Below are 13,515 nucleotides of genomic sequence, written 5' to 3' on the forward strand. Positions count from 1 at the left end.
GATTAATCGCGTCCAAAATAAAAGTTTTTGTTTACATAATATATTTGTGTGTACTCTATATATTTATTGTGTATATAAAATATTAATATATGATATAAATTATATATTAATATAAATATATACATGTAAATATTTTGAAAGTATCTGTTTGTCTATTTATATATACATCATAAATATACACAGTACACACATATATATTTTTTGATTAATCGCAATTAATTGTTTGACAGCACTTATATATATATATATATATTTCTAAAATGATATATAAATGTATAACTATAATAAATCTATATATAAATATTACTTAAATGATAAGGTTTGTCATGTGCAGAAATATAAAAAAACTAAATACATTGTTATGATTGTATATACTGTACATGGCTTAAATATTTTATTTAAATGCATGCGTGTAATAAAATAAGAAATTAAATATATGCTTGTGTTATATTATATATAAAATATTTTATTAGAGTTTACTGGAGTTATTATTACAACTTCATTGAAACATTATATGATTGAAACCAACCAAACTATTCAAAAATAATGTTAAGACGGATGACATCTCAGCAGTGATTTAGAAAAAAAGTGATCCCAGTTGTGAAAAACTATCACTATCTCTGTCTCGAAATCTGTAAACTTACACAATCAGTGGCCAACAGTCATTTGAGTCCAGTCTTATTACCAGCACCATCATCACTACCATGTTGAATTTTATTTAAGTGTGTGTGTATAAACATCTAATTTAAAAAATATTTAATTTAGTTTTTGATGCATTTTATCTCATCTTTGTTTTATTCAATTTATCATTATGACAATTGTAAAACTGCACAAACCATTTTTATTCATACACAGAAATGAGTCTTTTTACAAAAAAAATTTCAACCCTTGTTTTGTGATCAATTTATGTCATGCTGACTTTGTACAGACCCACTTTATTCAAATATTTAATATTTTTATTTTATTACATTTTGTAAATGTTACATTATTTTAAATGTATAAAATATATTGGTTATGTATTTTTAATTTTATTTGAAAAAAAAAATGTAATAAATACATTTAAATGTATTTTATCTCATGTTTGTTTTGTTTTCATGTCACTATAATCACTATAGCCGAGACTTGAGTGGAAAGGAACTAGATTTGTATCTGAGGGAAAATGTGTGAAAAGTAGTGTTTTCAACCTGTCGTTTCACGAGTGTGGCTTTGATGAGGTTTGTTTTTTATCTTCTAAAACACTGTACATCAGCGCTTTAAACTGTGAGACCTTTGATATTAAATATAAAATGCAAAAAACAGTCTTGGAAACAAAGACAGCATCATCTATGTGCCATTTCCGGCCTATTTTTTTTATATATATTTTGATGCCTTCTGATGTTCAACCACTTACATTCGGAGTCCTGCAAGTTTTCTGCCGCCAATAGCAGCCGGTGTCGGTGTTCAGGGTCAGTCACATTGAGCTCCACAAGGTGCTGCTCCTTCAAATCCCGTAGATCTTCCACCGTCTGATACCCGTTCAACAGCAGAGATGAAATGTGCTCCTGCAGAAACAATTTTGTCTGTTAAAGTAGCGCCAACTAAATCAGATAATACCTGACATCCTGTTTTTGAGATTTTGAATGTGAATCTGTGGGTATAACGAGCTTGATCATCAGCTATGGTATTTAACGGGACATTTGAAGCACCTCCAGATTGAGTCTTTCCAGAAGTTCCTGAAGAGTTTTGGGTCGAGGTCTTCTGCTCCTCCGGTGAGAGCGAATCCTCGGTTCCGGCACGCTTTCCTCCACCAGAATGTTGACGTAGATGAACTTAAAGTTTCCCACTTTACCATTCAACATCCCAGTCCAGATTCCCATTGCAGGTTTGCTGATGATATCAATCATATCTCCCACCTTACAAACGAAAAAGAATGCATGTTAATAGCTCAGAAAACCATCTCTTTACACATCAAAAACATCTCAGGTTGGTTTTTACCTTGAGTTTGAGAGACTCTGTGTCATACGGGCTGGGAACGAAGTCGGTGTGGACCTTGGCTCTCCCGCAGAACTGGCCCGTATAGGGCACTTCTTCTTCTAAACGCAGGCTGTCCCTATTACTACAACCCTCAGAGCCGCTGGTCACACCACCTAAAACATCAGGAAATGCAACCAGTGAAACACAAAACACATGGCTGAAATGTCAAAAGCACATCTACGCCAAAATGTCAGTTGAGTAAGCAGTACATTTTCACTCTTGTGGTAGCTCTGTTTTACATTTTAAACTGCAGGTTAGACCTGTGATCCAATAATAAATGGTCTACTAGTTGTAGAGGATATTTAGTTCAGCTTACTAGATGAACTCTGGCCGCTGTGCAAGCTGAACAGACTCTCTACGGAGTTACTGGAGTGGTTGCAGCCTTTGGCCAACGTGCCGTCCACCAAAATGTCAGTTGAGTAAGCAGTACATTTTCACTCTTGTGGTAGCTCTGTTTTACATTTTAAACTGCAGGTTAGACCTGTGATCCAATAATAAATGGTCTACTAGTTGTAGAGGATATTTAGTTCAGCTTACTAGATGAACTCTGGCCGCTGTGCAAGCTGAGCAGACTCTCTACGGAGTTACTGGAGTGGTTGCAGCCTTTGGCCAACGTGCCGTCCATGACTTCAGCTGCCGCAGCTTCGTTCTCCTCGCCCTGTGAAAAACATCAGCTGCGTTCATGAGCAGAGAAAGTCTCAGGCAAGAGTCCCAACCAAAAGCTGATACGTGACCGGTCTTCAGGTAGCAAATCAGTTCGTGCCAGGCCACGGGTCACTCGAGGGAGCAAAGTCTTTAATCCGCGAGAGCTGCACTGCCATTTTTACCTGAGACATGGGAGCTGTGTGTAATCCACCCACACGAGCTCCTCAGAAGCTCTTTATAGTAGCCTACAGCGGTTCACTGCCTTTGTAAAGCTTGAAATAAATGAGAAAACTACTGAGACGTTGTGCTTTCTTGCTTTAATACCTCAGACTCACACACTGTTTACTCAGGATAAACATGGTAGACCTTTCTAGTTCTGCAAAGAACTTTTAGCCTACTCTTTTATTATTGATGTTTAAAAAAAATACAAAAAGGCTCCATAAATGGCCAAAAAACACCATAAAATAGTTTGCACCTCACCTTCACTACAATGCCTTCTTGCTGAGGAAGATTTTCAGAGAACAAAGACTTAAATGTTGGTCTTTTCTTCACCCAAAATCAAAATCTATGACTCTGAACACTTGGAATATAGCCACACAATACTTTTATGGTCATTTTTTAATCTTTGGACCTCATCACCCCATTATAAAAACTATTAAAATATTAATTTTGTGATTGTAAAATGGACCCTTTAAAGAGACAGTCCACCCAAAAATGAAAATTGTGTCATTTACTCCCCCTCACTTTGTTCCAAACCTGTATGACTTCTGTGCAACACAAAAGAAGATATTTTGAAGAATGTTGGTAACCAAACCGTTTCTGGTCCCATTGACTTCCAATGTGTGGATGAAAAAGAACCATGGAAGTCAAAGGGACCCAAAAATATTTGGTTACCAACATTCTGTGTTCCACAGAAAAAAGAAACTCATACAGTTTTGGAATAACATGAGGGTGAGTAAATAATGAGAGAATTTTCATTTCAGTTCCCATTTAATTCCATTTTATGGACAAAAAATACAATGAAAGTCAATGGGAACTGAAACTGTCTGGTCACAACATTCTTGAAAATATCTTCTTTTATGTTCCACAGAAGAAAGAAATGAATACAGGTTTGGAACAACTTGTGCGTGAGTAAATGATGACACAATTTTCATTTTTGGGTGGACTAGAACCCAGAAGCCAATACGCTGATTTAAACAACCTGATCTGTTCCGTTGCTTGCTAAACCTAAAGAACCTTTGTTTTCAAGAGTGTAAAACACGGCTGTAAGTTTAGATTTTTTAAAGGTTAAAGTTGCTGAACTGTCAAGCATGCGCTCACCATTTCCTCTGACAGGGCTTTAGTGTATTTCCGGCCCATTTTTTTACGCATGGTCAGTGAGATGTTCTTCATCTTCTTCCCGAGACCTCCTGATTTACTGGGATCCACCTCAGCTGCTTCCACGGGCTACATAGACACACATGGAGTTCAGCATCACCGGTTGGAGTCCGGTTTTTTATAAGTGCTTTATTGACAAGAGAAACTAAACTCACCAAACTTTCTACCTTCTCTTCTGCCTTGACTTGGGTGGGCTGCTGTCTGTCAAAAATTCCAAAACTGGTGGATCGCTGAAACAAAATGAAGAGATAAAATAGGTTAATGTGGTCTTCAGCTGTGAACAGTTTTGATTGCATCTTGAGTTTCACACCATAGTCTAGCGGTCACAGAAGAGATCATTATTGGTCACTGAAAGTGACAGTTTCATATGGCTTGTTTGCAAACAGAAAAAGTCTAAAACAGAATAACTGTTAGCTGAGCACTCAAAGTACTTGCGTAATGCATCATTTCACCACAACAGAATAGACAAAAAGTGTTTTTTTTTCTTCTTCTTGGGAATAAGAAATCGTTTTTACCTTGGGTTTGTTCCTTGATTTGTCAGAGACATTGGATGGTTTTCTTTGAAGCATTCTGCCAACTACGTCAAAAGTTTTTCTCTTAATTTCACCTGACAGAAAGCCGCTCAGCTCTTATTGAAGCACTGGCCTGAAGCAGCTCACACATGCAGTCGAGTCTAAACACACTTCCTCAACCGCACACAGGATGTGAGCGTCTACTCTGACATCTCTAATCAGTGACTTTAAAGTGTCTCTTCAAGAGAAAATAATGCGGCCTTATCATCATGACAATCTTTTACAGCAACACTAGGAACTAGGGTTATTCTGATGTAATTTATATGATCTGTAGAAATAAGAAATATCTTTAATTGAGCATTTATTTATCATCAATTAATTAATATGTACGCTTCCATTTAAAAAGTGGTCAGTGAGATTTTTTATCTTTTTGAAAGAAGCTTTTAATGCTCAACAAGGCTGAATTTATTTGATCAAAAATACAATACAAACAGTAATATTGTGAAATATTATTACAATTTACGATATCTGTTTTCTGTTTTATTATAGGCCTATTTTAAAAATGTAATTTAATTCTGTGATGGTAAAGCTGAATTTTCAGCATCATTACTCCAGTCTTCAGTGTCACATGATCATTCAGAAATCATTCTAATATGCTGATTTAATGCTCAAGAAACATTTCTTATTAATATCAATGTTGTAAACAGTTGTGCTGCCTAATATATATTTTTTCTGGATTTTTTGATAAACAGAAAATTCAAAGGCAGCATTAATTTGAAATATAAATCTTTTACTGTTTCTTTTGATCAATTTATTGTGTCCTTGCTAAATAAAAGTATAACATTTTAGACTCAAACTATATATAATATTACACACTGTATATCTTGTAATATATTAAACATTGTTACATATTCTAAAATTATTTTTATGATATAATCGTCATCTTGTGGCTCAAGGAAGACATTCATATTTTAAAAAAATATTAAAATGATATTTAAAAAAAAATCTTTAGTGGTATACTTTGTTTAATAAAGCTCTTTGTTTTGCATATTTTGTAGTTTTATCCCCTTTGCCTGAAATCTACATATCAACAGCACATTGTGCATTGGATGTTGTTCTTATGTGTCTTTTCAACAGGAAGACCAGCTCTGATCAGTATCTCACCAGAGGGTCCGGCATGTCCAGGTCCATGACTGAGTGGGTTATCCACCTGTCTTGCTGATCTCGTTTGTAGGGGTCCAGTCGGTGGAAGAGCTCCTCGTATTTCTCCCAGTCCGTGTCTCTGGGGAGGGTGAAGTTGAAGTTGTACATGACATGTTCGGCCGTTGACCTGTGGCACGTGTGTGTGGACATGTCCCATGCTGGAGAATACGCCATGGGGCTCCAGTACTCCTGAGAAAGCCCTGGACTCCAAGAACCCTCCGTTTCTGCGTTATCGTCTTTATCCTGCAGAGGCTGCTGGGATTGCCGTTTGGACGCCCTTGAGTGCTTCTTCTCAGCTTTTTTGGTCAGACTGATGCAGGTTATGACAGGACTGTGGTCTTTGCCATTGGATTCTGTCAAATGACGTAAAGGAAGTAATATGTGTGATACAGCTTGTTGTATTAATTTGTACATATGAGGAAATTATTTTTTAGGTTTCTCACCACCAGGCTCTGTGTTGTTCTTCGCCTCCTCCGTGGTGCTTTGACCCCCCTTTTTCACTCCCACCAGTTTCTGGATCTTCTTCAGCGTACCGTGTGCCTCATCCTCACCCTCTGACCTCCTGAACTGAAATGAAGAGGCACCAAGTAATTACAACACACGAGGAAGATTAAAGATGCTGTGTACAGTTGACCTCTCACAAACTGCCTCAAGATCAACACACACAAGATTCTACAAACTGCTGGGGATTCTGGGTAATACTAAAGCCCTGCCCTCAGGCTTTAACCTTATTAGAAGCCTTTCACAGATGTGCATTCTTACATTGACATGTCATTTGAGTTCCTCATAATCTGACCTCGGTTTTCATGAAAACCCTAAGACACTATTTTTTTTCTTTATCCTTTTTTGATTCAAATTACAATTTGATTACTTCACATAATTTCAGAAGCCATAAGCAGGCTCAAAAAATGTGCCTACAGATTTCAATATATCCTTTATGTCTTATGTGTTTGTTTATTAAATATTTTAAATTGATGCACATTATATCAATCCCATATTGGTTATTAGCCTTTGTATTGATCATTTAATTGTATATGCTCAGTTTCTCTGTTTTTACATTTAGACTACCTAAAGTTAATCTTTAAAAAATAATAATTAAAATGTCACAATTTATATTTAGCAAATTAAAATCCTTATATTTTTTCACACTGTACATTATAATGTTGTGATGCCTAAATTTAAAATGATTGATTCGAGTTTTTATTGTTTTATTTTTTTATTTATTTAAAATAACATAGCATTTTTAAATTTTAAACGATTAAGTTTAGTTTTTAGTGTTTTATTTTTAATTTATTTAAACAAAATTATAGAGTTTAATTTGACCCAGTTTCATTTGTTCCCATTTTCCCTCCACTCATTTGTTTCCATAGTTACTCATTAGTTCTCCCCTGTTCTGATTCTGTTAATCATCTGTCTATTTAAGCCTACAGTTTTAGTCAGTTCCTTGTTTGGTGTTGTTGGTATGTTTCAGTTGTTGTGTTCTCATTGGATTTGTTATTAAAGACTGTTAGTTTGACTTTTCCTGCATTGTGTGCTTGATCCTGCACAACATGTTACAATCAGCCACTTTTTATTTTTAAATGGTTAATTTTAGTTTTTAGTTTATGTAAACAAAATAATATTGCATTGTGATATCAGTCACTTTAAAAATATATATATATTCATTTTAGTTTTTAATGTTTTATTTTTAATTTATGTGAACAAATTGTAATATTGGCAACTTTTTTATTTATCTGTATTCAGCCTTAACATAAATAACAGCTTATCATACCACCCATAATTTTAAATATTGGTGCATTTTTAATATTTTGCTAATGAATTTTCAGAGGGAAAAGTACAATCCTTTTATGCATAATTTTTCATATTATCCTTTCAAAATTAGTATGGTAAATACGAAATGTCTGGACCGAGCCATAAGTGAAGGCAGTATACGATACAAAAATCATAACAGACCTTTTGTCCACAATAAAGCGCTATAGCTATTAAAAAGTTTAAAGTCTGAGGCAGTCATCATGGAAGAAACTCACCAAGTCTTGCTGTCTGCATTCAGAGTTTTCTCTATTGGGATTCCAGGCTTCAAAATTCACACCCTGTGAATAAAAACACCAAAGCTGAATCAGTTTGAGAGTGATATTGTATTATTGTAAAGATCTCAGGTCTGACATTGAAAGACTGATAAAAGTGCAATAATACACAGATGACTGAATCACCTTAGTGTAATGGAGAATTTAATCACTGAGAAATGTATCCTATATTATCAAGAGGCACATTTTCTTGATGGCAGTGTTTGATGTTTTTGTCTCATAAAAGTGAGACTGCACAATATTTTTCCTGTGTTGCTGCTGTGATTTACCTGGACGGAGGGATTTTTAACTGTCTTCTCTGAAGTCACCCGCTCCTCTTTCTCTTCTCTAGTGAGTTTTGACCGGTGGTGATCTTCGACCATCTCTAGATTAAAATACAGCACAATTTAACTCAAGTCCTGGATTTATGGCAGTTCAGACTTTAGATTTAGATGGAAACTTGGTAAGTCTGGGGAAGAGAGTGTGACCCTGATCACATTTTATCTGACTGTCAGTGAATCAGTCTGAGCCCAAATCAAATCCTCTGTTTCACACGGGCTTTTGGAATTGCTTTGTGTCGTCACTGATCTAATCCACTAAGACTGACATGCACGGCTTTCTCTGACCCCGAGCCCACCACACTTCCTCAGCTAATAAAACACACACACACTGCAGTCTCTTTAGACCTGTTACCTGTGTTCGAATGGTTCTTGCTGTGTACCAAGCCGTCTTTTTTCCTGGTGGACGGCCAGAGGGCATCAGACTCTGTATGATCTGTCAGAGATAATAACAGGGGTTATTTTAAGAGCAAAACATGGAAGGCAAATTAAATAGTGTTATCGTGAGACACCGCCACCAAGTAGGTCAGCAGGACTGGCATTTGGGTAACAGTGCTCAAAAATACAAGGCAGAAGAGCTTTGCTAGAATTCAGTGGGTCAAATGCAAAAATCTTTTTTTTTTTTAAAGTTCAATCCTTAATCCTAAAACAAAGCGAAAAAAAATAATAAATCAGACGCATAAAGCTTAATGCTACGGTTCCAGACAGATGAAGTCCTGGATGCAATAACTGACCCTCGGATTATGAATTTGACAGACCTTTAAACTCTATGACACTTTGTTCTATGACTAGCAGTAATATATGTACTGTAGTATTATTAGGCATGTGGTTTAGGTTTTTAATGAACTGTGATGGAAATCAGCAAAGAATTCTGGGTATTCATTCAAAACAAATAGACAAACCTGTTGTCTCATCTTCTGATGTCGATAGTATTTGGGACCTGTTATGTAAAAGAAAAACTGCATAAGATTATTAAATAAACATTATACTCCAACAATAAACTTCTTTAAAACTGTTAAAAGCCTGGGGAGGGATTTGTACATGTTTATAGTTGACATTTTTTTTTTATTATGTTATTGGTTATTTAAAGTATGATAACAGTATTGAAAATGAAAACTAATTCTATTAGTTAAAGGGGTCATATTACAACACGCATTACATTACATATTTCATGGCACACTCGTTTTATGCATATTTGGCGCCACCTACTGTTGTGGGTGTATTATTAACATGTCAAAGTCTAGACCCTGAATATAAGACCACCTCGTTTTTTCAGATGTATTTCCCAGATTAAAATGTTCTGTATTTCATGACTTGTTCTGGTCAAAACTGAATTATTCTGAAAACAAATCATGATGATGCTAAAGCAGGGACAAGTCTGATAGCCTATTGGTTTAAACAGGTGAGTTAAAACAGTAACTAAATCCCTCACACTTGTCCCAATTAATATAATCCTAATCCAGCTCTCTCATTCTCTCATAAAACACAGCATATGGCACATCATGATCTAATGTCGGCCCTGACACAAATACACCACATTGACTGTCTACGTTTACCTTATCATTCTCATAAAAGGTGTAATGTATTAACATAAATAAATAGAAAACGTGTTATACAGGTCTTGAAGTATCATTAACAGACCAAAAGATCCAGAACTTACTTTCTCTTTGTCTTTTCCAAAGTCTTACTTTCTTGAGTCTTAATTGTGTGAGTCTCTGGAAGCTTCTAGAAAAAATACAACAACATATTTAGTGCATCATGATATCTGATGCATCAAATGTCCATGGTCTCATGCAGCATCTCGCCTGGATAAAAAGTCATGCTGGGATTTTGGTAATTTCCTAATGAGTGCGACCTGCTGTACCCCACACACGTCACTCACAGATTAATCAGCGGTTATACAGGTGGCAGCACTTTTGCTTATTAATTTTTTCGTCAATGTCACATTCGACATAACTGCAGCTCAGTCTCATCGTGAAATACCATGTGAATTCCCTTGTGTTTCTAGGCACGTGCGGATGAACCCACCATGGTGACGCAGGACTCAGGTCCACTCCACACGCCCATGATTTTCACAGAGTTGGGGCTGGGGAGCCTTCTGGGTAATAAGTCTTGACTGTTCTGGTCAATCTGGGCTGGCTCGTACAGGCTGTCTGTAGAGCCATCCTGCACCAAACACAAAGTAAGAATAGTAGAAAGATATTTAGTCTAAGAGATATGAGCCTTCTCATTTGTTTTTGGGTAGTAACATGAAGCACAGTATTACCCTGAGTGAAAATACCTGCAAAATGTCCATATTTCACCTGCATTTTTAACAGTTTTTATCAAATTGCAACTCTAAAATAGGGTTACTAGGATTAAAGAGATTTTAGAGGTGATCTATGACAGGTTAAAGGTGACAAATCACAATTCTGGTTTAAAGAAGAGACATTTTTACCCATCTGAGTATTCTTTTTTTAATTTTCTAATTAAAATCTTCTAATTTGTATTATTTTTACCTCTGCATTATTTTAATCTCTCTCTCTCTCTCTCTCTCTCTCTCTCTCACACACACACACACACACACACACATATATATATATATATATACATACACACACTGAAAAAATATTGTGTAAAAACTATTTTCACTTTTCAATTTCATAATTAATTACAAAGAAGCATTCTCCAATAATTTGTGTCATTTAATTACAACTTTGAAAAATAACTTTTACTGTGTGTGTGTGTGTGTGTGTGTGTGTGTGTGTGTGTATACAGACTCTAAAAAATGATCGCATCATATGCACATTATCTCTGCGATTAAACAATAACCATGCGGCAGATGTGTGGCTAAAGGCTTGATCTTTGATTTTTAGTTCTGCATTCTATGAATATGGATTGGATTGTCCAGAGACCATTTTCACACATGTTCTGGAGCTACAGGCTGTTGTTGGATGGATATTTCTGGATTCAGGGAATGTAGTGGCTGCTCAAGACCTTCAGAGGTGCTGTGGTGCCCCTGATCTATGAATAGGACATTTTCCTTTCTGCTGATCCGTGATCTGCTGTAAGGAGCTCTCTGTCTCACGGTAATCCTTACCTTCGTTCAACGTTTCCATACAACCACAATCCCATTTTCACCTGCCATAAGGTAATGTCATGATATCTACAGCTAAAATGAGCAGTTTAGCAACTTTTTGGTTTGTAATATAAAAGTCTGTTGGAAAAGCATCACTTGAGTATACTAAACCACTGTTGTTATACAAACACAAGTACAGCTCAAGTTAAACCAACACCAGTGGAATCAAGGATCTAATCTTGTTCTTTTACCGGCAGAGACACAGATAATCAGTTCAATCTGATACGGCATACAGTTTCAGCGTGAATCAGTTCAGATCATGAGATGTCAACATCTCATTTCTGTTAATCTTCTGAAATAGCTGATGAATCACTCCTGATAAAAACTGAGTCCATATCCTGCTGTCAGAGTATATAAATGAGCAAACAAGGACACTTTGTCTTACCAGAGTGAAGCAGAAGAGGTTCATTTTCCAAGTCTTAGTCTGTGTCCTTGCGGCTTCACACACTTTGATCGGAGCGGTGCATATGTGTGTGAGTGTGTGTGAGCGTTCTAACGCATATATAAAGAGTGCTGGGATTGAGTGGCTGTTGGACTGTGTGTGGCCTCACAGATTAATGCAAGTTGAAAATCCCTCCCATAATCCAATAGCGGCAGTAGGCTGTCACTCTTTAGGTGCCCCGGCCCTTCCTGCTAATGAGCTGCAAATACCCCTACGGTCCCATCAGCAGGAGGACACGTGACAGAGGTGGACACCTCTTTGACACGATTTAGTTTTATTACTCAAGTAATGACGAGTGAACAAAGTTTCAGAGTGAGTTTGGCCTACAGTATTGGTAAAAACATGGTATTTTGCTAAATTACAGTACTCATATAAACTTCCATGTCAAAGGTTTGGAAAAATTATGATTTTTAAAAAAGATTTTTACAGGAACACTCTTATGCTCATTACGGATACGTTTATTTGATTTAAAAAAAAGTAAAAATAGTAATATTGTGAAATATTATTACAATTGAAAGCAACTTTTCTATTTTAATATATATTAAAATGTCATTTATACATTTCCTACCTTTCTTATATTTAACAAGGTTGAAGGTTTCAAGTTTTTGTTTTAAGAATTTCATACTTTTATTCAGCAAGGACGCACTAAATTGATCAAAAGTGATAATTATAATGTTACAAAAACTGTCCATTTTAAAGAAATGCTCTTATTTTGAACGTTCTATCCATCAAATCCTGATTTTGTTTCATAATAAGCAGCAAAACTGTTTTCAACATTGATAATAATAAGAACCCGTGTTAATAACAGAGCACAAAATCCACATATTAGAAACATTTCTGAAGGAGTGTGTGACACTGAAGACTAGAGTAATGGTTGCTGAAAATACATTTTAACATATGTTAAAACAGAAAATTGCAATAAAATGTTACAATATTACTGTTTACTGTATTTTCAATCAAATAAATGCAGCATTGCTGAGAATAAGATTTTGAATTGGTATTAGATATATATATTTTTACTTTATACTCAAAATAACATCCTAAAAGCATATCGTTAACAATATGGTTATGCCATGGTACTCAACTGGCCTTGGCCCTTAATGTCTTATTGTTTAACACGACATTAGTCAGGCCCAGCAGGTCTATTTTCGACTATGGACTTAAAGTGCTTTTCTTATACTCATCCTGGAAAAGTTTCAAGGTTAGTCGGTCACAGAAGATCTGTTTTTAGATTGAAATATTGAGAGTGAGTGCCTAAACACTTTCTCAAATGGAAATGTTTCCTGAACATGCAGGTTTTGAACTGGTACATGAAGTAGTATGTACAGTATGAGCATATAATCTCTGGACTCTTGCACGTGAGACAATGTGACTGGCCGCAGACAAAAACAGCTGATGTTGAAAGTCAGTTTCCTGCTTGAGTGTGAACAAGGTCAGAGAGGTGTTTGTGGTTATTATGCCTGCTGTGCTCTTTATAGCTTTGACAGTGTTGTTGACAGGTCATTGTATTTTTCACCTGGCAGCGCCCCCTTCTGGGTAAAATAACATAAAATATAAATAACAAAATAAAATAAAAATGCATATTATTCATTCATTCATTCATTAAAGGTTATTTAGAGGCAACACGTTAAAATGTTGACAGGTCATTGTATTTTTCACCTGGCAGCGCCCCCTTCTGGGTAAAATAACATAAAATATAAATAACTAAATAAAATAAAAATGCATATTATTCATTCATTCATTCATTAAAGGTTATTTAGAGGCAACACGTTAAAATAATAATAATAATACATTACAGTTATTA

At 35.6% G+C, this 13,515-nt stretch overlaps 1 protein-coding gene across 2 annotated transcripts; it reads right to left on the minus strand.

The window, feature by feature from the left end:
• Nucleotides 1–1,162: 1,162 nt before the first annotated feature.
• On the minus strand, nucleotides 1,163–11,888 carry LOC107570352 (SAM and SH3 domain-containing protein 1-like). 2 transcript variants are annotated; one of them, XM_016256583.1, is made up of 15 exons: nucleotides 11,655–11,888; nucleotides 10,180–10,317; nucleotides 9,812–9,876; nucleotides 9,054–9,091; nucleotides 8,507–8,587; nucleotides 8,104–8,198; nucleotides 7,778–7,840; nucleotides 6,197–6,317; nucleotides 5,712–6,103; nucleotides 4,191–4,265; nucleotides 3,979–4,104; nucleotides 2,551–2,671; nucleotides 1,975–2,126; nucleotides 1,686–1,892; nucleotides 1,163–1,541 (listed from the first exon to the last, which is right to left on the minus strand). In XM_016256583.1, the coding sequence occupies exons 1-15, from the start codon at nucleotides 11,676–11,678 to the stop codon at nucleotides 1,320–1,322; spliced, it is 1,920 nt and encodes a 639-aa protein (XP_016112069.1). In that variant the 5' UTR covers nucleotides 11,679–11,888; the 3' UTR covers nucleotides 1,163–1,319. The 2 variants fall into 2 exon arrangements, with proteins under 2 accessions (XP_016112069.1, XP_016112068.1); XM_016256582.1 differs by having other exon boundaries at nucleotides 1,164–1,541; nucleotides 6,194–6,317.
• Nucleotides 11,889–13,515: the final 1,627 nt, after the last annotated feature.

This window comes from Sinocyclocheilus grahami, unplaced genomic scaffold (assembly GCF_001515645.1).
Source record: "Sinocyclocheilus grahami isolate Dianchi unplaced genomic scaffold, SAMN03320097.WGS_v1.1 scaffold1445.1, whole genome shotgun sequence".
Lineage (NCBI taxonomy): Eukaryota > Metazoa > Chordata > Actinopteri > Cypriniformes > Cyprinidae > Sinocyclocheilus > Sinocyclocheilus grahami.